The sequence below is a fragment of the Salvelinus namaycush genome, chromosome 28, assembly GCF_016432855.1.
Source record: "Salvelinus namaycush isolate Seneca chromosome 28, SaNama_1.0, whole genome shotgun sequence".
Taxonomy (NCBI): Eukaryota; Metazoa; Chordata; class Actinopteri; order Salmoniformes; family Salmonidae; genus Salvelinus; species Salvelinus namaycush.
Window position 1 is genome coordinate 28,241,011 of NC_052334.1, and position 23,173 is coordinate 28,264,183.

Consider the following 23,173-nt stretch of genomic DNA (forward strand, 5'->3'; position numbering starts at 1 on the left):
AGGACTATAAGAGAAAACGTTCTTCTTGCAAAGCATGTAAACGTTTTAAACAGACTTTTATATGAATCTGACTATCCACAATAATCGTGCTGCAACATAAATATTCAAACGCTGGCACATGACTTGCCTAGTTAAATAAAGTTTAAATAAAATAATAAAAACACGTGGTTTGAGTAATCAAAATAAAACAGTCACGTGATAAGAGATCAATGATCGGATTGGTTAGTTCGCAGGCTAAGTATCTTCCGGGCGTTGCTCCGCAAGCATTTTAGGTTTCGATGCACGTTCTTCTCCAAAAAAAATGCCTAAAAGATCTTATCCTTTCGCTGAATCTTTCTCATCGCAGTATAAAATTCACATTGGACAAAAGGAGTTGAATAATCACGGCGTATATGGGGACAAGTACAGACAAGAAATCTACGGTAAGGTTTACTGTCTGAAATAACTGGCTGGCTGTTAGCTAACTAGCTGGCCCTACTCCGTGTGCTGTTGTTTAGCTAGTGGTAAAAACTAGCTAGCTAACATTAGCTAGGTAGGTTACAACAGGTAACTACCTACACCAAATGTGAATGTCCTTTTTATTACTTGATAATTTAGCTAGGTGGCTATATCCACCCACGACAGGCATTACATGTAGTTTGTTTTAGCCTTTGACTATTTCCAGGTAACGTTAACGTTAGCCACAAACGTTACAGAAATATACTGTACCGAACAAAACTATAAACGCAACAATTCTTTTTTTCTTCTTCTGAGTTACAGTTCATATAAGGAATCTATGGATTTCACATAACTGTGTAGGGGCGCAGCCATGGGTGGTCCAGAGTGCATAGGCCCACCCACTTGGGAGCCAGGCCCAACCAATCAGTCTGTGGTTGTAAGGCTGATTGGACATACTGCCAAATCCTCTAAAACGGTGTTGGAGGGGCTTATGGTAGAGAATTTAACATTCAATTCTCTGGCAACAGCTCTGTTGGACAGGCCTGCAGTCAGGAAGCCAATTGTATGCGCCCTCAACGTGAGACATCTGTGGTATTGTGATGTGTGACAAAACTGCACATTTTAGTGGCCTTTTATTGTCCCCATGCACAAGGTGCACCTGTGTAATGATAGCACTGTTTAATCAGTTTATTGATATGCCACCTGTCAGGTGGATGGATTATCTTGACAAATGATAAAATGCTAACTAACAGGGATGTAAATATGTTTGTATACATTTTTAGGGAAAGAATCTTTTGTGTGTATGATGCTAGCTTCCTACTAGGGATGTTTGATTTTCCCTAGCTATGCTTTCTGGCTAGTTATTATTATAGGGAGTTGGGAATCAACATTTTTCTTTCATTCTGGTGTTATATTTTGTGTTGCTGATCTTATTTTTAAGAGATTGGAAAAGGTCCAAAGGGTCACGGACAGGTCAATATGAATCCCTTGTCAATGTAATCACCTGTCAGGATTCAACATGTTTTGTCCAATATCTTAAAAGATAGGGTGGTCATGACATTTTCAGGGCTGATGTAGAACACAGAGGATTCAGATGAAAGTACAATTTATTAAATTAATATGCAAATCGGGCAGTACGGGATACATCATTAGAGTAATTTAAGACCCATTTAAAGTAGGGTGGTAAATGATCACATCTTCATACTATATGCTAAACTGAGTTTGTAACAATTTATGAAATTAGAAAGCAACATTTATACTACTGTCTGCAAATTACATATGTAATATGCTAATAACTCTTAAGAATGAAAAAAAAAAAAATGTAATTTAAAGTTAGGTTGTCATATTGTTAATATATATTGATGTTTTATGCAGAACTGGGAGTCTACACTGAGCAGTAAGGTGCCACGCATGCACAAAAAGATGGGTTACTATTTACCAGTTATGTTGTATTCAGTAGCCCAACTGATTAGGACTAGAGTGCCAAATATGTCTAACATGGCTTACTTCTAAGGTAGGCCTACGCCCGAGTTGGGTTAGGTTGTAATGTTATTTTTAGGGATGCACAATATATCGGTGAACATATCGGAATCGGACGATATTAGCTAAAAATGCGAACATCGGTATGGAACCCCTCTGTCTGTCTAGATTAATGCCGATGTGCAAAACCAATGTCGAAGCTGACATGCGTACCTACATTATATAGGTATATGATGTAATGACAACGTGTAAAATGTTGTGCTACACGTGCAATGCAGCATTCCTAACCTATCCCACAATGTCTGCTGTGTGAATCGAGCTAATGGTATTCGTTGCCCTTGACAATCAACCGTTATCTGTCGTGGGTGATGTTGGCTTTCGCGACTGGTCGAGCACCGGTACACACTACTAAGTGCGCTATTTTTCAGATGTTTCCCTACCGGAGTTACACAGTAATAGTGTCACTGCTATTAGCTTCACAACATACTATGGAACGCCGTTTGGGTCTATATGTCAAAAACGATATGTCAATTAACACTAGTTGACACGTTAAATAAGCTTTTAATTTGACACATCAAATAACACAGTTTTATTATAGAATGTTGTGTGTTTTGAATTTGCACGTGCAAGCCAAGCGCCACCACTACTATCAGTAGCACTGACAAAGCTGTACAAAGTCTGCAAACACCGGCCACGAACGATGTGTTTACAATACCGCGCTGGTAATAAACCATTTATTTGTTTGACCGCAACTTCTGGGGTAGATAGCTAGCTTTAGCTTGGTACCTAGCTAGCACCAATACAACCAGCCTGAAAACAATGACCTGTAGTTTTTTTTTAATTATTCTTAGCAATGATTTCAAATTTATTATTTTCCCCAAATCAAATTCTGTCCCACAGTTGAAAGTTCTTAGCATGGTACTTGGTTTCCATTTGGACTCATATTGCGTAAATTTGTAGACATGGGTAACAACTACCATTTTCATGTTATCCATTGATTTATGTATTTTGATGACCCCGTTGACACTTAGTGAAAATGGATTTGTCTACTGCTGTTTTTTGTAGAATTCTCACATAGCGTCCATTGTTTGTCGCATCACCTAACACCCTAATTATGGTGTTTAACTGTCACCTAGTCAGAAGACTGCTTCTGGGCATATTAAGATGTCAGCATGCTTCAGTTCTGCTGGCGCAGTGCTAGGCGACCCGAACGAGTGTGCTTGCATATCCCTGAGAAAGTGGCAATAGTTCAGTTTATCCATTTTGAAACGCCATAGCCAGTATACACTTCCTCAAAATAGTCAGAATTAATCTAAGATAAATCTGTCAATAATTTTGATGTTTTTGCAGAGAAGATCTTAGTCGTGCAAGTTTGCATCTGACGAGGATGTTTGGTGCAGTAAGTGGAAAAGAATGTGCATGAGGACGAGTTGTCTCTCGTTGAATGACAGGCAGTTTATTGAAAAATCCCTACTGTTGGCCAATGGCCGACAAGGGTGCGTAGACTTCGGCTTGCCTAGATTAAAACGTGTGCCCGACCACCTGAAACCCCTTGCCGAAGTCCAAAACGTAAGAATATATGCATAAACTGTTCCAAAATGTTTAAGCTGGGAAACATGCGGATGCCTTTACTGTCTTCAATCTGCTGTTTGCTTATCTCTGCCTCTCTCTTACAGAAAAGACAAAGACCCTGCTCTTCAATGGTACCAAAGCTGTCATGGGGAAAATCTGGAATATAGATACGGAGAAGTGTTCAACGATACAGCCTTCGGGGCCAGGTGTGACAGCTGACGTGAGCCAGACACTACTGAGGGGACAGGCACTGATTGGACAGGATGGCAGACTTACACCTGTTCAAGGTAATAATCTTCTCAGGTGAATTGCAACTTGTCTGCTGGTTTCAGTAGTGGCCCGTCCATTAGTGCGTTAGGGGCGGTGCCTCACTCGATTTTTTAAATATTTTTTTATATGCGCGCACACACACAGTTGAAGTCGGTTTACATACACCTTAGCCAACTACATTTAAGCTCAGTTTCACAATTCCTGACATTTTAATTCTAGTAAAAATTCCCTGTCTTAGGTCAGTTAGGATCACCACTTTATTTTAAGAATGTGATATGTCAGAATAATAGTAGTGATTTCAGCTTTTATTTCTTTCATCACATTCCCACTGGGTCAGAAGTTTACATACACTCAATTAGTATTTGGTAGCATTGCCTTTAAATTGTTGAACTTGGGTCAAATGTTTTTATAGGATTTCTATAGGATTTCTATAGGATTGAGGTCAAGGCTTTGTGATGGCCACTCCAATGCCTTGACTTTGTTGTCCTTAAGCCATTTTGCCACAACTTTGGAAATATGCTTGGGGTCATTGTCCATTTGGAAGACCCATTTGCGACCAAGCTTTAACTTCCTTACTGATGTCTTGAGCTGTTGCTTCAATATATCCACATCATTTTCCTGCCTCATGATGCCATCTATTTTGAAGTGCACCAGTCCCTCCTGCAGCAAAGCACCTCCACAACATGATGCTGCCACCTCTGTGCTTCACAGTTGGGAAGCCTTGCAAGCCTCCCCCTTTATCCTCCAAACATAACGATGGTCATTATGGCCAAACAATTCTATTTTCTATCAGACCAGAGGACATTTCTCAAAAAATGTACGATCTTTGTCCGCATTTGCAGTTGCAAACCGTAGTCTGTCTTTTTATGGTGGTTTTGGAGCAGTGGCTTCTTCCTTGCTGAGCGGCCTTTCAGGTTGTCGATATAGGACTCGTTTTAGTGTGGATATAGATACTTTCGTACCTGTTTCCTCCAGCATCTTCACAAGGTCCTTTGCTGTTCTGGGATTGATTCGCACTTTTCGCACCAAAGTACGTTCATCTCTAGGAGACAGACCGCGTCTCCTTCATGAGCGTTATGACGACTGCGTGGTCCCATGGTGTTTATACTTGCGTACTAGTGTGAAGGTAGACCTTGAAATACATCCACAGGTACACTGCCAATTGACTCAAATGATGGCTTTAGAAGCTTCTGATAGGCTAATTGACATGACATCATTTTCTGGAATTTTCCAAGCTGTTTAAAGGCACAGTCAACTTAGTGTATGTAAACTTCTGACCCACTGTAATTGTGATAGATTATTTCACTTATAATACACTGTCTGTAAACAATTGTTGGAAAAATGACTTGTCATGCACAAAGTAGATAGTTTGTTAACAAGACATTTGGAGTGGTTGAAAAATGAGTTTTAATGACTCCAACCAGTATGTAAACTTCTGACTTCAACTGTAAATTCGAACAGCACAAAGTAAATGGACCGTCCTGGGGTGCTCAAATGTGCTCCCGTTCTCCCTCCCAGTATGTCTCTTGCACCAGATGGCTTACTTACGTGAGACTAGATCTGCTCTATCAGTTACAGATGGCGCTAAAGTGAATTTTAATTAACTTGTAAGTAAATAATCATAGCAGTTATGGTAGCCTGGGACCTGATAAACCGGACAACTACATCCAACAAGAGTTGAAGAACAGAGGGATACACTAGCTAGAACCATCTCAGGTCTGGTAGGACAACAATCACGGCTAATTTTGTTACCCCCATATTTTATCAGGTTCTACTGTAGGTTTAGTCCATGTTGTGTGGACTAAAACGGCATAAAACCAGGTCTATCACAAAGCATGATCAAATTAATTAGCCAGCTACAGTAATTTTGAGAAATTGTTTGGTTAACTGGTTAATTTGACCCCAAAAAAGTTATCTACCTTTTGATAAGCCGCTAGCTTGTTAGCTCCCATGCCAATTTCAAGTCTTTGTAAACTAATATCTAACTAACTCGGAAATATGAAGTTTTTTCATAATCAAACTTAACTGGCTAGCAGTGTATCATGCTTTGTGACATTGTTAGCTAGCTATCCCCAGTTAGATGTTGTCACATTTTTATTTTTTTCAGCCTTTATTTAACTTAGCAAGTCTGTAAATAAGAATTTGTTCTAAACTATGATGGCCTAACCCGGATGACACTGGGCCAATTGTACCTTAGCACTGAGATGCCGTGCCTTAGACCGCTGTGAGCCACGGGCGCATCGGCAGGCATGTTACTTTCTCCCTGGTGTGTTCGTGACGTAAGCTGGCTGCTCGTTTTCATAGTATACTCTGCTCAAAACAGTGACAGCATGTGCAGAAGTGGTCATTTTGTTTTTGACATGCAAAAGTGAAATGGGTGTATTTATGCTGTTCATATGCACAGATCACTTTTATATCTTAAAGAAACTAGCAGTAGTTTGAAAACCTTTTCATATTCCTGTCATGCAGCTTTGACAACTCCAACCACCTCGAGCCCCGAGTATTCAGCCAATCAGCGGCCGCCACTGGCTAGTTATTTATTTCCTTTCAATTCGTGTCCAATTGAGCTAAACAACCAGGTGAGGAGACTTTCTAAATAATCGGTGACCTTAATTGATCGATCAAGTACAAGGGAGGAGTGTGAACCCAGCAGACACCTGGTCCTCTGTGTAATGAGTTTGACACCTTTGCTTTATGCCACGTTCAAGAACTGGGAACTTGGAAATCTCTGACATCCGACTGTGTGGTTGTCTCAGGTGCTGTGTTGGTTTCAAAGGGCAGCTGTGTGTGTGAGAAGGCCCAGAGGACCAGGAGGCAGTGCTCCCAGTGTGACCGCCCAGCCTGCCCCTCCTGCATCCAGCAGTGCTCCAACTGCTCCAACCCCTGTTGCTCTGTCTGCATTGTCATCGAGTAAGTGACACTCCTCACCCTTCTCCTTTCATCCGATTTTACTCTGGTCAGAGTGAGCATCTCTTCTGAGTTGGGTAAAGTCAGCAAGCAGAGCATCTACTGCTATTCCACTACCATAGTGTAATGACCTTAGGAAGTCCTACATTAAATCATGTCCAGAATAGAAGATTGAATTCTCGACTGAAATAAAACAGTTTATTCTCAACACTCACAGGTTACTGTATGGCTGTAGGCTACGCCAAATAAATCTGTAATAAAATCAACAGCTCACTCTGACCACTGTCAGGACATACAATAGACAGCATGGTCATATAATGGAACCTACCATGCCCAACCCTCTGCGGCTCAACCAACCACAAGGACTCCTGGCACAAACATTTCAGGCATTCCTGTGGTTGTCAGACAGCAGGTTGACTGGCAGACTGGACCTTGCTAAACCCTGTGTAACTGGGTAAATGTGCACTGACAACCTATATAACAGGCATCTAACTGTCTGAGGGTCTCTACAATACTGCCCAAACAAGAAAAAATGCAGTAACTGCTCATAGCATGGAACTGAGAAAATGGCTTTTATTTACCTTGGTTTCAGAGTGTCTTTATACAGTTAATTTCAACATGACCCCCATTTTATCCAAAACACAATACAATAGAGGTAGGATACTTGTCCACATGACTAAGCATCATGGCTAAGCATGTAGTCATTTTTGCTACAATAAATAACTCATTTTCGACCAAATGAGCAGTTACTGCCTTTTTGCTTGGTACGACAGAATAGTATGCAACATATTTGATTAAGCAAGCAGTGCAGAGCACGTACATTGAGATGTAGCCTTTTTTTAATGTTTTATTCCACTTTACTTTGCTTGTTACTCATTGTTTTCTCTGTATCTCTTCTCCTTCAGTTACAGTGGCCAGTATGAGCAAGTACTGTGCTGCGGCTGCTTATCGTAATCAACAACAGAACATGGAGAAAATTAAGCATTATGCTTGAATGTTTTAGTAGTTATTTTACATTAAATATTCTTAACTCTAAATTGTTATACATGTTTATGCTTATTTTTTAAAATCTTAACCATGATCCAACTGTATTTTTGTATATATGTATTTTGCTATGTTTGTGGAATAAATACTTGGACGCTTTACTTTCCTTGTTTGCTACTTTGCTTGTCATGCACAGTTTTCGTGCAGCTCATATGTATGTGTTTAATTTCAATCATGAATGACTCATGCTGCCCATAAGGGAAGTGGAGGTAGTGCAAAGTTAGTGTAGTAGGCTACATAATTGAATGTTTGAAACAAGGTTGTTCTACCAAGTAGTACTCTATCAAAGCAGCAGGTGGCAGCACATATCAAGGTTTGATTCAGACATGAGCTGGTAAACGATTCCTGTGACTTGGCTAAATACACTGCTGTTGTAGTCATCACTTTTTCTTGGCTCTCATCACTTACAGATTTCAGGGTCATGTATTATGCTCTGTGGATAATTGTTCTCGGTTGTGGACGTACCCGGAAGTGCAGATTACCAGTCGAACAGGATTGTCATGTCACCCAAGCCCTGTCCAGAAACAATCCAGAGACCATGTGTCCAACTCAATCCACGGAGGGCCTAGGGTCTGTGGGGATTTGCAGACACTAGGCCCTCCATGAAACGTGTACATTTGAATCGATTGGATAGGTAAGCAATATGGTGAAAATTCCATCTGGTCTATCAGAGGACACAGTGATGCTACTTCCGTATGGTTTTTACCCATCTAATCCTTTTAAGTTTAACTCAAGCGCTTCTGGAGTAGGGGACTCATTGTTTTTTTCTGAATAGGTGAACACTAGGTCCTAGCCTATGACTCGTATCCCTATGTATTAGCTACAGGTATTCGTTATGAGATTATACTGGAGTCCTTTGGAAACAGGCATTTGAACACGAGTCACACCAGTGCTCCGCAGGTCAGTTGTGGCTCTGGTCTATGGGGATCTCTGCAGTTGGTGTCCAAGAGCAGTTCTGGCTGGGTGAGCAGGCAGACAGCTGCTGGGTGGCCAGGCGTCCGTCCGTCAAAGCACATTTGTTTGAAATGAAATCTTAAACTGGCTACACATCACTGGAAATAAGCTGCTGAGGTTGTAGGGCATGTACACTCCACAGGACTTCAGAACAAGTTTCAAGTTTTTATTGTCACGTGCACAAGTACAGTGAAATGCCTTGCTTGCTCTTTCCCAATAATGCAGGAATCAATATCAGTAGCAATAAAAATTCAAGTAGAACAAAAAAACATGATAAATAGAAATAAGAAGAACACGAAAGTAAGCAGTTCCAGGGTCAGTGACATTAGCACATTTACAATGTGCAGGGATACTGGAGTGGTAGGATAAGGTTACTAGGCATCAGGATATATAAACAGAGTAGTAGCAGTGTATATGATTTTTATTTAACCTTTTAACTAGGCAAGTCAGTTTAGAACAAATTCTTATTTACAATGACGGCCTACCCTGGCCAAACCATAACAACGCTGGGCCAATTGTGCGCAGCCCTATAGGACTCCCAATCACGGTCGGTTGTGATATAGCCTGGAATCAAACCAGGGTCTGTAGTGACACCTCTAGCACTGAGATGCAGTGCCTCAGACTGCTGCACCACTCGGGAGCCCTGATTTTGTGTGTGTGTGTGTATAGTCAGTATGAATGTGGGTGTTGGAGTGTCTGTGTGTAGAGTTAAGCGGAGGACCATCCTCAGTGAATTCCATAAAAATAACATTTTAAAACATTTAAAAAGTTAACCTTAGATAAAACTGTACTACATATAATCACGTCACCAAATAATTGATTAAAACACTATTTTGCAAAGAAGGTCTACAGTAGCTTCAACAGCATTCTGTAGGGTGCCAGAGGGAAACCTAGTCAGTTGTACAACTGAATGCATCTTGCGCATTTAACCCAACCCCTCTGAATCAGAGAGGTGCAGAGGGCTGCAATCGACATCCACGGCACCCGGGGAATAGTGGGTTGACTGCCTTGCTCAGGATGACAGATTTTTACCTTGTCAGCTCGGGGATTCGATCCGGAAACTTTTCGGTTACTGGCCCAACACTAACCACTAGGCTACCTACCAGTTCACTTCTGTCTTCCTCTGGGTACATTGACTTCAATACAAAACCTAGGATGCTCATGGTTCTCACCCCCTTCCATAGACTTACACAGTAATTATGACAACCTCCGGAGGACGTCCTCCAACCTATCAGTGCTATTGCAGCATGAAATGACATGTTGTCCACCCAATCAAAGGATCAGAGAATTAATCTAGTACTGAAAGCATAAGCTACAGCTAGCTAGTACTGCAGTTCATAAAATGTGGTGAGTAGTTGACTCAAAGAGAAAGACCGTAGTTGAACAGTTTAACAAATTAATTTATTCCAAAATGAAAGAAGAGATTTTTTAAACTTTCAGTTTCACTTAACGTTACTTAGCTAGCAAATTAGGCTAGCTAGTTTAGCCTATTGGAACACCCTGCTCAAACAGAGGGATGCTATTTTAGCTAGCTAATAGAAATAAGGCCATGCTCATGACATACCATAAGTTTAGCAAATTCTTAACATTTTGTATTTTACGAATTCTAGCTAGGTGGCTAATGTTAGCTAGGCTAGGGGTTCGGGTTATGTTTTGGAGTTAGGTTCAAGGGTTAAGGTTAGAGGAAGGGTTAGCTAACATGCTAATTAGTTTCAACGTAGCTAAAAAGTAGTAAGCACTTAAAGTTGCTAATTAGCTAAACTGATAAAGTTGTCTGTGATATTTCAACTTGCAACCTTCGGGTTCCTAGACATTCGCGTTAAATGCCTACCTATCCACCCAGACCAACCACCTCATTTAAATTTTTGCCTTAAGTAACCATCTGTCTTATTTAAACACACCAAACGTTACATACACTATACCAAAAAGTATGTGGGACACCTCTTCAAATTAGTAGATTCGGCAATGTCAGCCACTGTATAAAATCGAGCACACAGCCATGCAATCTCCATAGACAAACATTGTCAGTAGAATGGCCTTACTGAAGAGCTCAGTGACTTTCAACGTGGCACTGTCATAGGATGCCAACTTTCTAACAAGTCAGTTTGTCAAATTTCTGTCCTGCTAGAGCTGCCCTGGTCAACTGTAAGTGCTGTTATTGTGAAGTGGAAACGTCTAGGAGCAACAACAGCTTACATTTTACATTTACATTTTTAGTCATTTAGCAGACGCTCTTATCCAGAGCGACTTACAGTAGAGTGCATACATTTTTTATTACATTTTTTACATACTGAGACAAGGATATCCCTACCGGCCAAACCCTCCCTAACCCGGACGACGCTATGCCAATTGTGCGTCGCCCCACGGACCTCCCGGTTGCGGCCGGCTGCGACAGAGCCTGGGCGCGAACCCAGCCCAGCCTGGGCGCGAACCCAGAGACTCTGGTGGCGCAGCTAGCACTGCGATGCAGTGCCCTAGACCACTGCGCCACCCGGGAGGACACGCGCGCTTAGCGCGTGATAGGCCACACAAGCTCACAGAACGGGACTGAGTGCTGAAGCGTATAAAGATCATCTGTTCTTGATTGCAACACTCACTGCCGAGTTCCAAGCTGACTCTCGGCAGCAACGTAAGCACTGGGTTTGGCGGATGCCAGGAGAATGTTACCTGCCACAATGCATAGTGCCAACTGTAAAGTTTGGTGGAGCAGGAATTAATGGTCTGGGGCTGTTTTACATGGTTTGGGCTAGGCCCCATAGTTCCAGTGAAGGGAAATCTTAATGCTACAGCATACAATGACATGCAAGACGATTCCGTGCTTCCAACTTTGTGGCAAAAGTTTGGGGAAGGCCCTTTCCAGTTTCAGCATGACAATGCCCCTGTGTACAAAGCGAGGCCCATACAGAAATGGTTTGTTGAGATCAGTGTGGAAGAACTTGACTGGTCTGCACAGAGCCCTGACCTCAAACCCATCGAACACCTCTGGGATGAATTGAAACGCCGACTGCAAGCCAGGCCTAATCGCCCAACATCAATGCCCGACCTCACGAATGCTCTTGTGGCTAAATGGAAGCAAGTCCCCACAGCAATGTTCCAACATCTAGTGGAAAGCCTTCCCAGGAGAGTGGAAGCTGTTTTTGCAGCAAAGGGGGGACCAACTCCATATCAATGCCCATAATAATGGAATGAGACATTCGACGAGCAGGTGTCCACATACTTTTGGTCATGTAGTGTATCATACTAATCTGAGTGTCCCGGATTTATGTTTACTATATTACGTCCAGTCTATGAGACTAGGCTGTGTCCTGGCACCACACTTTCAGGTCACTGACTTCCTCCCTTTAGGCTGTCTCATCATAACTGGTGATCAGGGCTACCACCGTAATGTCATCAGGAAACTTGATGATGGTGTTGGAGTCATGCGTGGCCATGCAGTCGTGGGTGAACAGGGAGTACAGGAGGGGACTAAGCACACACCCCTGTGGGGCCCCCGTGTTGAGGGTCAGCATTGCGGAAGTGACGTTGCTTACCCTCACCACCTGGGGTCAGCCTGTCAGGAAGTCCAGGACCCAGTTGTGGGAGGCATTCCGTCCTAGGGTCCCCAGCTTGGTGACGAGCTTGGAGGGGACTATGGTGTTAAACACTGAGCTGTAATCATTGAATACATTCTCATATAGGTATTCATCTTATCTAGGTAGGTGAGGGCAGTGTGGAGTGCAATTGAGATTGCGTCGTCTATGGATCTGTTGGGGGCGGTATGTAAATTGTAATAGGTCTAGAGTGTCTGGGATGATGGAGTTGGTGTGCCATAACCAGCCTTTCAAAGTAGTAGACTTGGGTCAAATCCTAGCCATCCTAGTAAACACATTGCAGAGTGTACATGTCTGTATGTCATCTGAAATAATTAATTGAAATATTCGATTAATTAAAAGGTGGATGCCAGCTCTGGGGGTCTTCTCCCTTTGCTCTCTCTGAACTCTGTAATGACATTGTGTTAATGCACTCTTAAAATGAGAACATGCAGCTGTCAGGGTCTTGCGACGGGTATACAGAGATGACCAGGTTTTCAACACACCCCTACCTCTGGTACTCTAAAGAAACAGGTCACGGTTTTTCTTCTAAGACTGGACAGACTTGGACATCAACTGCAGTGGAAGCGTGTGGCTTTGTCTTTCACCCATTCTTTTGGGGACCAGCTGTGCTCGGAGTGCGAGCGCCGAGCCCAGTGATACTGCTGCTATAAATATGCGTCATTGAGTGTGAGTAAGTGGCAGCTGTGCAGTGGACCAAGGACACACTGTCTTGGCACTCCCCAGACGAGTCACTCCAAACAAGGGAACCCCAGCATGAACTGAACACCAGTGATATGTTTTATGTATACAACTGTCTAACTAATTCACTCCTTCATATATTCAACTTCTTAATGTAACTTATGTATTGTCGGGGAACTTGAATGTAACCAAGTCAATTATGTGAGCAAATAAACTGAGGAAAAAAATAATTTTATCACAATGTTAAAACAGAGAAAGCCTTTCCACAATGTGTGAGTTCATTGTTACTGTCTCTCCATGAGAGCAATGTGATAGTGATTTGTCTGCGAGTGAAAAGAATGTCTATGCCGCAGATGAGTGTCTTGATAAGAGAATTCGAGACTGGATGTTTGTACCAAGCTGTTTGTTGCTGGGAGTGTGTGTGTGCCCTTTTCAAGTTTGACCACCTGTCTTTTGTTAAGAAATAAATAAATAAATAAACATGGGCCACACCAGCTGTCCCTGGCAGTCCGTTCAGAGGTCAAGGGCTCCCACCGCTGGCCTTGTGAGGTGGTGGACACTTACAACTTTCATCTCAACTTCCCCCAAGTCTGCCTCTAAACTGGGGAATAAATAAAAACAGAATATTGTAGAGGTCAAAAACAACCTAAATGTACCAGGCTTAAAGGTCCTGGAAAGCTTTCACTATTCTATAATTTAACTCAAGGGTACACATCACAGCCCTGACATCCAACAGTTATTCCTTATCACATGGCCCATACTTTCCATTCTCAGGTTTGGTTCATGTAGATAGAAATCTATACATGATGGCCTAGTGCAGAAGTGACATCCAGATCGTCACGTGAAATCCCTGAGAACTGAAGTAATGTTTACAGTGTGAGGGCCCTTATTTACTGGGAGGTACTGTACAGGATGTTCAGGGTGTTTATGAATGATCTTCGGAGGACCTTATTTTCTTTGTGCTGTGGATGGCTGGCCAGCACCGCAGTGTCGTCTGTCTGTGCATAAAGTAGGTGCTCGGGAGTTGGAGCAGACAATGGGAGCAGCTGAGCTACTACCCACGCACACAATAGTGGTGGGATGAGGCCAAGGTTGGGGCAGTAGTTTGGGGGCTGAGTGGATGCTGCCTTGTCAGTGCACCACAGAATGGGTGTGCTGGGTGGGGGAGGATGGTGGGAACTCCCAATTCATCCCTATTGGTAATGCATAGCAGAGCAGCTGGATTTCTTTAGATGTGCAGTGGGGGAATAATTAAGACCCCTCTGCAAAGAAAATGACCAGCGAATTGGAATGGAGATCCCCAATTACTCATGGATCTTTTTGTTTGTTTGCTCATGTATGTAAATTAATCCAGAATTTTAAGTTTAAGTTTACTTTCATTAAAGGAAATGGAAGGTGATTAATATAAGGATAAATAACAATTGAAAGTATTCATAGGTATTTTCTCTGTGGACTATTGTCAGTAACTCTGGAATAATGACACGCCACTGCTAAAGATCCTGTCCTTGGATGCAGCTTATGGGTTCAATGGGATAGAGACTAAGACCCACAGTATTAGCACATTGTGTTGTCAGTATACAGTCCTCTCACTACCCCCACACTGATCGGGTGTTGCTTGTGCGCAGGCAACAATGACTCTCCTTGACAATATCTAAAAGGTCAGTACTGGAAAAATCAAGTAAGTATTACTTCTTCAATTTCCCATGACAATGATTATACATATTTATGGAGGAAAATCCTTTCTCCGTTTAGTATGACTGTCAGTAAAGAACAAAACACAGGATTGAAGAACTAAATCAAAGTGGCCAGATCTGTACACATGATGTTGAGGAAACAAGAAAGAATCCACAAGAATCACAGAAAAGGGTTCTGTTTAATCTATGCATAATTTTAATAAAAGACCTAACTCAAGATTGTCACATCTCCACAGCACGCACACACACAAACACTCAGAAAGCGCAAACAAAACAGAAATAAATTGCCTCGAGTTCTACAATGTCAATTCTGCATAAGATTGTCCCCTAATCTATAAACCACTAACACAGAAGCAATTGATTACTATAAAATATACCTTTCTTATTAAAAAATTATTACATTCTAATGGCACTTCTAAAAATTCTATTAAAAAGATGTCCATTGACACTTAGTAGCATCTTTCATTTTACAAATCAAAATTGAGACAAATGTTGCACAAGAAACAATTGAATAAATATTTCTCATGATTACACACAATTTCACAGTCTTAACCTGCCAAAGACACAATTCCAGTATTAAATGTAACCTAATACTCAGTTCTAGACCGTAAAATCCTATAGCATGAATTAGGAAAACATAACCCCACGATCAGGAGCACCGGCATGAGTTTTCAAACATAAATTAAATCTATCTCTCAGTGTTTCACATTAAACATGACATCATATGGAACACAATTAGGTTCAATCCTAAACATGGACTTGGCTTAGAGCCAAACAAAACAAATAACTGCGTTCAGTTTGCTTAACATTACATTGAATTCCTGATTAAAAACTTTTACAAAGATTTCAAAACAATGGGCTTTGTTGACATTTTGATACCATGAATAAATTTAAATAATTAACAGAAGTTTGTATGGTCATCACAGCAGTCTGTGGCAAACTTACAGTGTACAAAAAGGGCAACTCCAGGTGCAACACTTGTGTCTGCAAGGCACATTCTGTGATGATCCTGGAGATATAAATAAATGACTGAGAAACCAGCGAGAAGATTTTACATAGTTTTCTAACCCTGCACAGCTGCATGTGTACATGAGAAAAACAATAAATCATTGTTTCAACGGCATCATGCAAAAAAAATTATTTCAAAAGTGAGAAAAATACACGAATGAATCTACATTCCTGTGTTTTGATTGAAATACCACTCATTGTTAACACTACATGACATTTCTGAAAACACACAGCTTCATGAAATATTGGGAAACTCATTCCAGTGGGAGGATGATGAAATAGGTATAACTGGATGTTAATAAATACTACCTACATACTACTTTTCCTATTATAAAAATCAGATTAATCAGTGTTGCAATACCTCAAATCAAACAGGTTCTTGAAACATCAACAATTAAAGAGAGATTGTGTTGATTAAGATGCTATGGAGTCACTGTGGTATCCTCTCCACATAAAAGAACAATGAAGCACTTATCTAATGCATGCTGGGAATTGAGGGCTGTTCTTTGATGCCTCCAGACAATGCACCTGTTTACTGTCTCCCAGATCTCCCATTGCTAAATGCATTTCTCACATTCCAATGGCTCCATTCAATACGAAAAGTGCAAAGAGAGACTCATGCTGACTTTTTCCCTCACAGCGAAAGCAGAGATGCAAAATTATCCCTTGAGAACTACCTGGGACAGGAGAACAATGTTCGTATTGTAGGATTTCTATAGATATTCTATACCATAATCAGTGTGTTTGGGCTTGTGAATAACTGCTTCCTCTGCTGAAACAGCAGTCATAGCAATATTATTCCCTTTTCTGATATGTAGTGAAGAGATGGCCTATGAGACCTTAAATATAAAAAGGAAACCAAATTCACTGGAGTGACAGGAAAAGGAAGCCCAAATCAAGGGGGAGGGAAGATATTAAACTCTTCCCTAAGAGATTGAAGCCTTCGTAAGACACCTTGCTTTCTCAACTCTACATGTGTTCTTGTAATAAAGAGAAACAACACTGATAAATAGAATATATATTTACATTAAATATACAAATAGTAAGAAATAGCAGCCTAGACAATATCAGTGTTGAAACTATATGCATGCTCAAAACAAGTGCTTCGCTACGGTTGGTGAGACAAATCTTGAATACTTAATTTAAGAATTCTGTGTAAGATACATTAACAGACCAATTCATTACAGTAACAGGATTTGCAGAAAGTAATAAAAACATCCCCAATACCAAGGCAAGACATCAACAGTCTTTCAAGCTTAGAGAAATTAGCTCATCTTAACAGATCACACCTAAAGTAAACCCTGAACCAAGTTAAACTAATAAATAATTCTGATCAAGTCTTCTCAGGACAGATTAAACTAATTTCTTGGACTTTTAGTGCTACTCACCTTGTAGGAATCCATATGTATAGCATCAAATTGAACCCAACTACAATGAAACCCTTCCAACACATAACAGGCTCAAAGTACATATTCTGTCCAAGGACTCTGTCAAGCTAAGTTTCACCAAAGGTTTCACTCAAACATTATCAGTAGTACTTCAACATTAACAGAAAAATAGATAGGACAGTATAAGAGTAAATGCAAGGGGCAAAATAAACTGATGAAGTTCTGATGAAAGAACAGCGTGGCGACAAGATATCCACAGTACACCATCTCCTCAGAGAAGCACTGAGGCACACAGAGTATATATTTACCACCTCACCCACTCTCTGCCCTGTCTATCGGGGCATGCCTCCAGCATTATTACATGGACAGTAATGGAATATTCACGTGGTTACCCTTTCTTTTACAGTGCCGAAATACAGAAAATTAACCCAGAAATTGGACTTACTAAATAGAAGTCAACTGGTAATCAATAAAAGCTTGATTTATGGCACATTTATTACATTTTTCTAAGTACACTGATTAGTCAACTGGCATACTATCACAGAGTGACCAAGTTATTTCCTGGTATTAATGCACTGTAAACAGAAAGTGCTAACCACGTTTTTGAAGGCCTATAGATTAGTTGTATTGATGGCAAGAGGTCCCATGCTTGCCTGAGAACAGCAGGAGTGTCAAGAATATCAGTAGGCACCAGTGATACGGGCATTCTTTCACTTCATAGTGAAACTGTATGCATCATGCTAGAGTGTAAAGGTGATAATACAATTCACTTCTAATGTTCATTCAGCAGCCTGATTCTAAGCAAGCTGTGATGAACATTGAAAGGCCAGTGCAGCAAAAAAGTAATTCCTTCAGGACAAGCTCCATTTTACTATGATATTAAAAACCCTTGCCACTCATCTTTCTTTTAGTCCTCTATTCTAGGTAACATTATTTATGTGGTCTGCTTCATCCCTACCATAAAGAAAATGTAAATACTAGCTACCCCTCAAAAAAAATCCAGTATTCCAACTTCAAATATTTTTTCAGTGCCTTTTGATATTTGTTCCTGTTAAGCAAGTAGACTAATAAATAAGGTTGGATTTAAAAAAGAAAATATACTGCTACTCTTGGACGGTTTTTGTTTCTCCTTCCCCATGTGCACTACTCAGACGTTGTTCATCCATTCAGGATATTGTGCTAGAATTTCCTTGCGCATAAGGTATGTACATAGAAATGTTTCAGCAGAACACTCTTCATCCAGCTCAGCAGTACCAATACAGAAATAGACAAGTGCAACTGATTTGTCCACCTTTAACATACAGTACATCCAGCTTGAGTTGAAAAGAATGTTAGTTTTGTGCAACTAAATCATATAGGCCAATGTCAAAGCCCAACATCTTTCCAGTGAAATCCAGTTTTGTGCATTCTAAAGTTGCTACAATTTAACTTAAGAAATGCCACAGAGTAGAATTCCAAAAGGATATGTCATTATTCATTTGTGAATATGTATAACTAGAAAAGTATACGCAGTAGTACTCAGGGAGTAATAAAACGTTACTCTGTCTTATTTCATGGCACTGGTGAGAGGGGTTTATCCAATGGCGAGGGTCTTGACAAGGCCACAGTGGAACTTGCGGATGTGGCGGTACAGGTCCCCAGACTGGGTGAAGCGCCGCTCACACCACTTGCAGGCATGAGGCTTCTCACGTGTGTGAACCACGGCATGCCGGCTCAAGTTATGAGAGTACTGGAAGCTCTTGCCGCACTGGCCACAGGTGTACGGCTTCTCGCCAGAGTGTGTGCGCTCATGCCGCTTCAGGGTGTACATGCAGGAGAAGGTCTTGCCACACTGTGAGCAGGTGGGAACAGAGCCGTCAGGGGAGAGCTTGGAGCGCGCCCCGTCCTTCTCGCGGAAGTGCGAGCTGAGGTGCAGTTGGAGCACATGGGGACTGGGGAACACTTTGCTGCAGAGTGGGCACACACACACCTGTTGCCCCGGGGGCAGGAGCACCCCACTGGAAGTGGAGATGTCCGAGGAGGCCAGGTCATCCTCCTCCTCACTGTCCCCCAGCAGCCTCCCCCTCCTCTCCTCGCCCTCTCTGTCTCTCGTGCCCTCCCTTCCCCCACAGCTCTCCCCCTCCTCCATCAGGTCTTCCTCCTGGGAGAGCAGGGCCGCCGTGGAGCCGTTGTTGCCTGGGAAGAGGGCAGTGAACCCTGTCACCACTGAGCTCCTGGCACTATTCCCAAAGCGCTGGCTCTCCGGGCTCATCGGCTCACTGTCCTCCTGCTCTGACAGCAAGTCGTGTTCGTCTTTAACAAGTGGCTCAGTGCCCTGCTGCTGGCTGTCGAGGGCCAGCTGTCCTGAGACATAGGAGGGGTGTAAGGGATCTCTGCTAGACAGTGGCTTGAAAGACAAATCCAGAGCACAGTCCATGTCATCTGAAGCCCGGGACCTCTGGGACAGCAATACTGTGGAACTACTGACATCAGCTTTTGTTTTTCCAGCTGTTTGGACGCAGGGCTCGGCCTCTGCTGACACGTAATTGACACCTACAAGGTCCGGGGACCTGCCAGGGTGACCATTTGCCTTCTGCCTGCTCTGTGCAGACCTATCACAATCTGTGACAGCCAGCCTGACTTTGCTGTTGTCCATGTGAAACTCCTCTCCCGGGGGGGCTCTCTGGTGCGGCTGCTGTGTCCGTGTCTGTCGCCGGCCTGGCCCTGGCTGCTTGCTGTGCAGCTCGCTGTCTGAGGAGTTCTCCAGTGTTATCCCCTCGCTAACCTTCTCATCCAGGGTGGATAGTTCCTTATCTTTCAGCTTGCTTTTGCACACTTTCACTATATCATACATGTGAAGGTAACTGGCCGCAGCCAGGACATCCTCCACTGGCAGAGTGTTGAATTCCAGCTTCCCCTCATACATAAACTCAAGGAGCAGACTGAAAGCCGGGGCTGTCACAATGTCACTGTTCAGATGCACAACGTCCCTTTTGTCTGGCTGGTCCCTGTAGAAGAGATGGAAGTACATGCTGCATGAGGCCAGCACGGCTCTGTGTGCTTTGAATCGCGCCTCCCCAACGAGAACAGTGCAGTCACAGAGGAAACCTTGGTGACGCTGCTGACTCAGGCACTGCAGCAACTGACGGCTATGGTCTGGGAACTCCATTCTTCCTTCATAACCTGATGAAAAACAGGAAAAACTGGATATTGAATAAACGAAATGCAGCCATTTAGAGGGTGCCACAGAGAGTTAACAACTCATCTGGTGTTTGAGGCAACTACAAACAAAAGTATCCCAACCCCAAAGGAAATGTACAGGAAAAATAATAAAACTTGCAGAAAATGACAAAGTAGTCGATCACTGCAAAGCAAACATTGGCAATCAAAACGGGAGACTTCCACAGTTGTCAACAACAAAACAGTTAAAATCGGACTTAATTTCGCCATTACAATATGGTAAATATCCTTTTCATATCGACTTCTTTACGCATCAATATGCCTACTTAATCAATGTAACATTTGTATATTATTCAGATTTCTTGATTACAACTTGCGGTGTCTGTTTATCAGTGTTATCCAGTAACTAAACGTCTCCTACCTTTCTCTCCAGTGACCAACAGCAGTCCGATTAGTTGATCATTAGTTTTTGCACTTCCCATGAAAATGCGGAGAGAACGGACCGGGCACAGTCGCACACACAGACCAAAACTCTGTCTATTCGGCTGTTTGTGTTTACTGAACAATCATGAGGAACCGTTCAATTTACCTAGAACGCAAAATAGACGGACAAACACTCAGGCTTGTGAAAACCAGCACTCGCCCATCGGGCAAGGTTAAGAAAAAAACTCGGGGGAGTGAGTAAACTAGTGCTCTGTTCGCTAAATACACTGCAAGCTGTGGAGTCAGCTACTCTGACATCACCGCATTGGAAACGCTACCTCCAGCTGTGCTCCCCTTACCATATGTTAGTCTACTCCGAATCGAGCTACGTACAAAAGAAAAACTTGTTTCAGAGGTTGCATCAGTCCCAGCACTAAAATATTAAACTTTTTCCGACAATTCGTCTATTATTCAAGTAACAAAAAACACTTGACAACAGTCAATGTGGTTAACTTTATAACGCGTCGTTGTTCAATTTACGCACTGGTCAACCAGACTTTATATACAAAAAAAAAACTTTCTATTGGTGTAGCAACATTTAAAGTAAATAAAATAGCAATAGACCAGACGAAAAGCACAAAAGTCAATGTCCATATCATACTTTTAATTAGGCCTAACCTATAATAAACCCGACCATACAATAATTTACTTTACGCGCACTAGTTTGGCCTGTTTTAACGTAAGGAAAACTACAAGCAGGCAAGAACGCAGGAAGATAAGCCTACATGGTCGTAATGCATGGCATGAAGCCTTTAACAGCAAAGGAACTCAGCAACTGTCGCTGACCAAGCCAACTGCGCTGCACGGAGGTAGCGCAGTGTATTATAACTTTCGGTTTCAACATTTTCATTGTCAAAACGCAATACTTACAGATATTTGCCAAGTCACCGTATTTTTCTAAATGTTCCGACGTCCTTTCATGATGTTAGGCCAGATGTTCGCAGCTTCTCCTGTCGTTTCTTTAGCTCAGTTCGACCCAGGCAGGCAAGCTGCACTCAGTGCTGTGTGTCAAGCAGGTTGTTAATGGACCAGTCTCGCGATAACGCCTACCACAATACGTGCTGTACTACTGCATGAACTCGCACAGAGGCAGCAAGTAGCAATGTTCCTTGATAACACAATTTGACCTAAATCCATCTCCCTTTTCTGGAATATGTCCACCTGGGAATTGATTGACACTTTGAAAGACTTATGTGCTTAATATGTGCCAACGTGTCTTTAATGTAGGTCTATATGGAAGAGACAGTTATGCTCCGGGTCTATATATTTGAATCTGAGAAGGAGTCAGAACAATACATTTGATAGGTTATTCCAACAGATATGTATTTTATCTTGTTGGTAAAATTTATATTGGATGGGGTGGAATTCCCTGGCCCCAGAATACATCTAACCATGAAGCTATTGCAACTTGCCATAACCCCAACTCTCTGTCACATCTATGAGAACATATACACTTTGATATTTTCTTTTGGACTGATGGAACCTGTTCAATTAACATGTTTATTTCTCAATGAGGAGTTGATCACAAGCAGTGCTGTAGTGGTAGAAGTGGGTATACTCTACTTTGGCAAAACATTTCCCAACGACCCACCCAGTGAAGGAAACAACCCGCCCGGTCATAGAAAAATTCTATGACAAACAGTGACACACACTATGAATGACCTAAAATGATCAATCTCATATTGGTCTCTCTCAGTCAGGACAACCCAAGCTGTATTGTGTAAGTAGGCCTGCTATTGAAATAGATTAATGAGACTGTCAACTGCATCAGAAATTCACAGGTTTCAGATTTTTCCAAACATTTTCTGCTTTTTAATAGAAAAACAACACACTTGGGTGTCCTAAATCCATAACAATGCTTAAACCACATCAGGAGACCACTTTTGAGGTCTGAGAAAAATCTAAGAAATGTCAAACAATTTGTGTAGTTACCCTTTAATTCAACTGTGCAGGCACCTAGCACTGTTGTTTGGTTAGTGATGTTTCTATAGCATACATTAAATGGTGTTTGCAAACAAATGGCCACTGGATTGATGCAAATAATCATATCATTCTGCCAGGTAGGCATAGGCTGCTCTGTAGCTAGTTAACATTTAATTGAGACGTTTTATGGGGGGGAAGCCTTTCCATCTACCATTTAGGCCTATGATTAGATTTGCTATATTTTTTCTGTTCCTTCATTGTTTGAAACCTGGAAGTTTTACTTTATATTATGAGCCATGTCTTACCTTGCTTCAAAGTAGCCTATAGGCCAAATCCCACCACAGAAACGTGGAGGCAAATATTTTATAAAGACTTCCTCATATGCACTCTCCTGTTCTCTGTAGATCTCTCCTGTTCTTTCAACATTTCAAATGGATATTTCTATCTCTGTCCATGAAACCGCTCGCATGTGCAGTGAGCATTTTAGAATAGTGTTTTCTGACTAATTGCATTTTGGAACATTTGAGCGTAGGTCTACGGCCGTGTGCACATTTCTGTGCTTAAAAGGTGAAGAAATAATAGT

At 41.9% G+C, this 23,173-nt stretch overlaps 2 protein-coding genes across 2 annotated transcripts; one reads left to right on the forward strand and one right to left on the reverse strand.

The window, feature by feature from the left end:
* The first annotated feature begins 246 nt into the window (after positions 1-246).
* Positions 247-7,811, forward strand: LOC120023469 (apoptosis regulatory protein Siva-like). The gene is made up of 4 exons (XM_038967493.1): positions 247-422; positions 3,594-3,776; positions 6,516-6,669; positions 7,572-7,811. The coding sequence occupies exons 1-4, from the start codon at positions 302-304 to the stop codon at positions 7,618-7,620; spliced, it is 507 nt and encodes a 168-aa protein (XP_038823421.1). The 5' UTR covers positions 247-301; the 3' UTR covers positions 7,621-7,811.
* A 6,978-nt stretch (positions 7,812-14,789) lies between these two features.
* LOC120023503 (zinc finger and BTB domain-containing protein 18.2-like) lies at positions 14,790-21,678 on the reverse strand. Its single transcript, XM_038967530.1, has 3 exons — positions 21,538-21,678; positions 19,181-20,187; positions 14,790-19,093 (listed from the first exon to the last, which is right to left on the reverse strand). Exons 2-3 carry the CDS (start codon positions 20,171-20,173, stop codon positions 18,599-18,601), a joined length of 1,488 nt encoding a protein of 495 aa, XP_038823458.1. The 5' UTR covers positions 20,174-20,187; positions 21,538-21,678; the 3' UTR covers positions 14,790-18,598.
* Between the last annotated feature and the right edge of the window lie 1,495 nt (positions 21,679-23,173).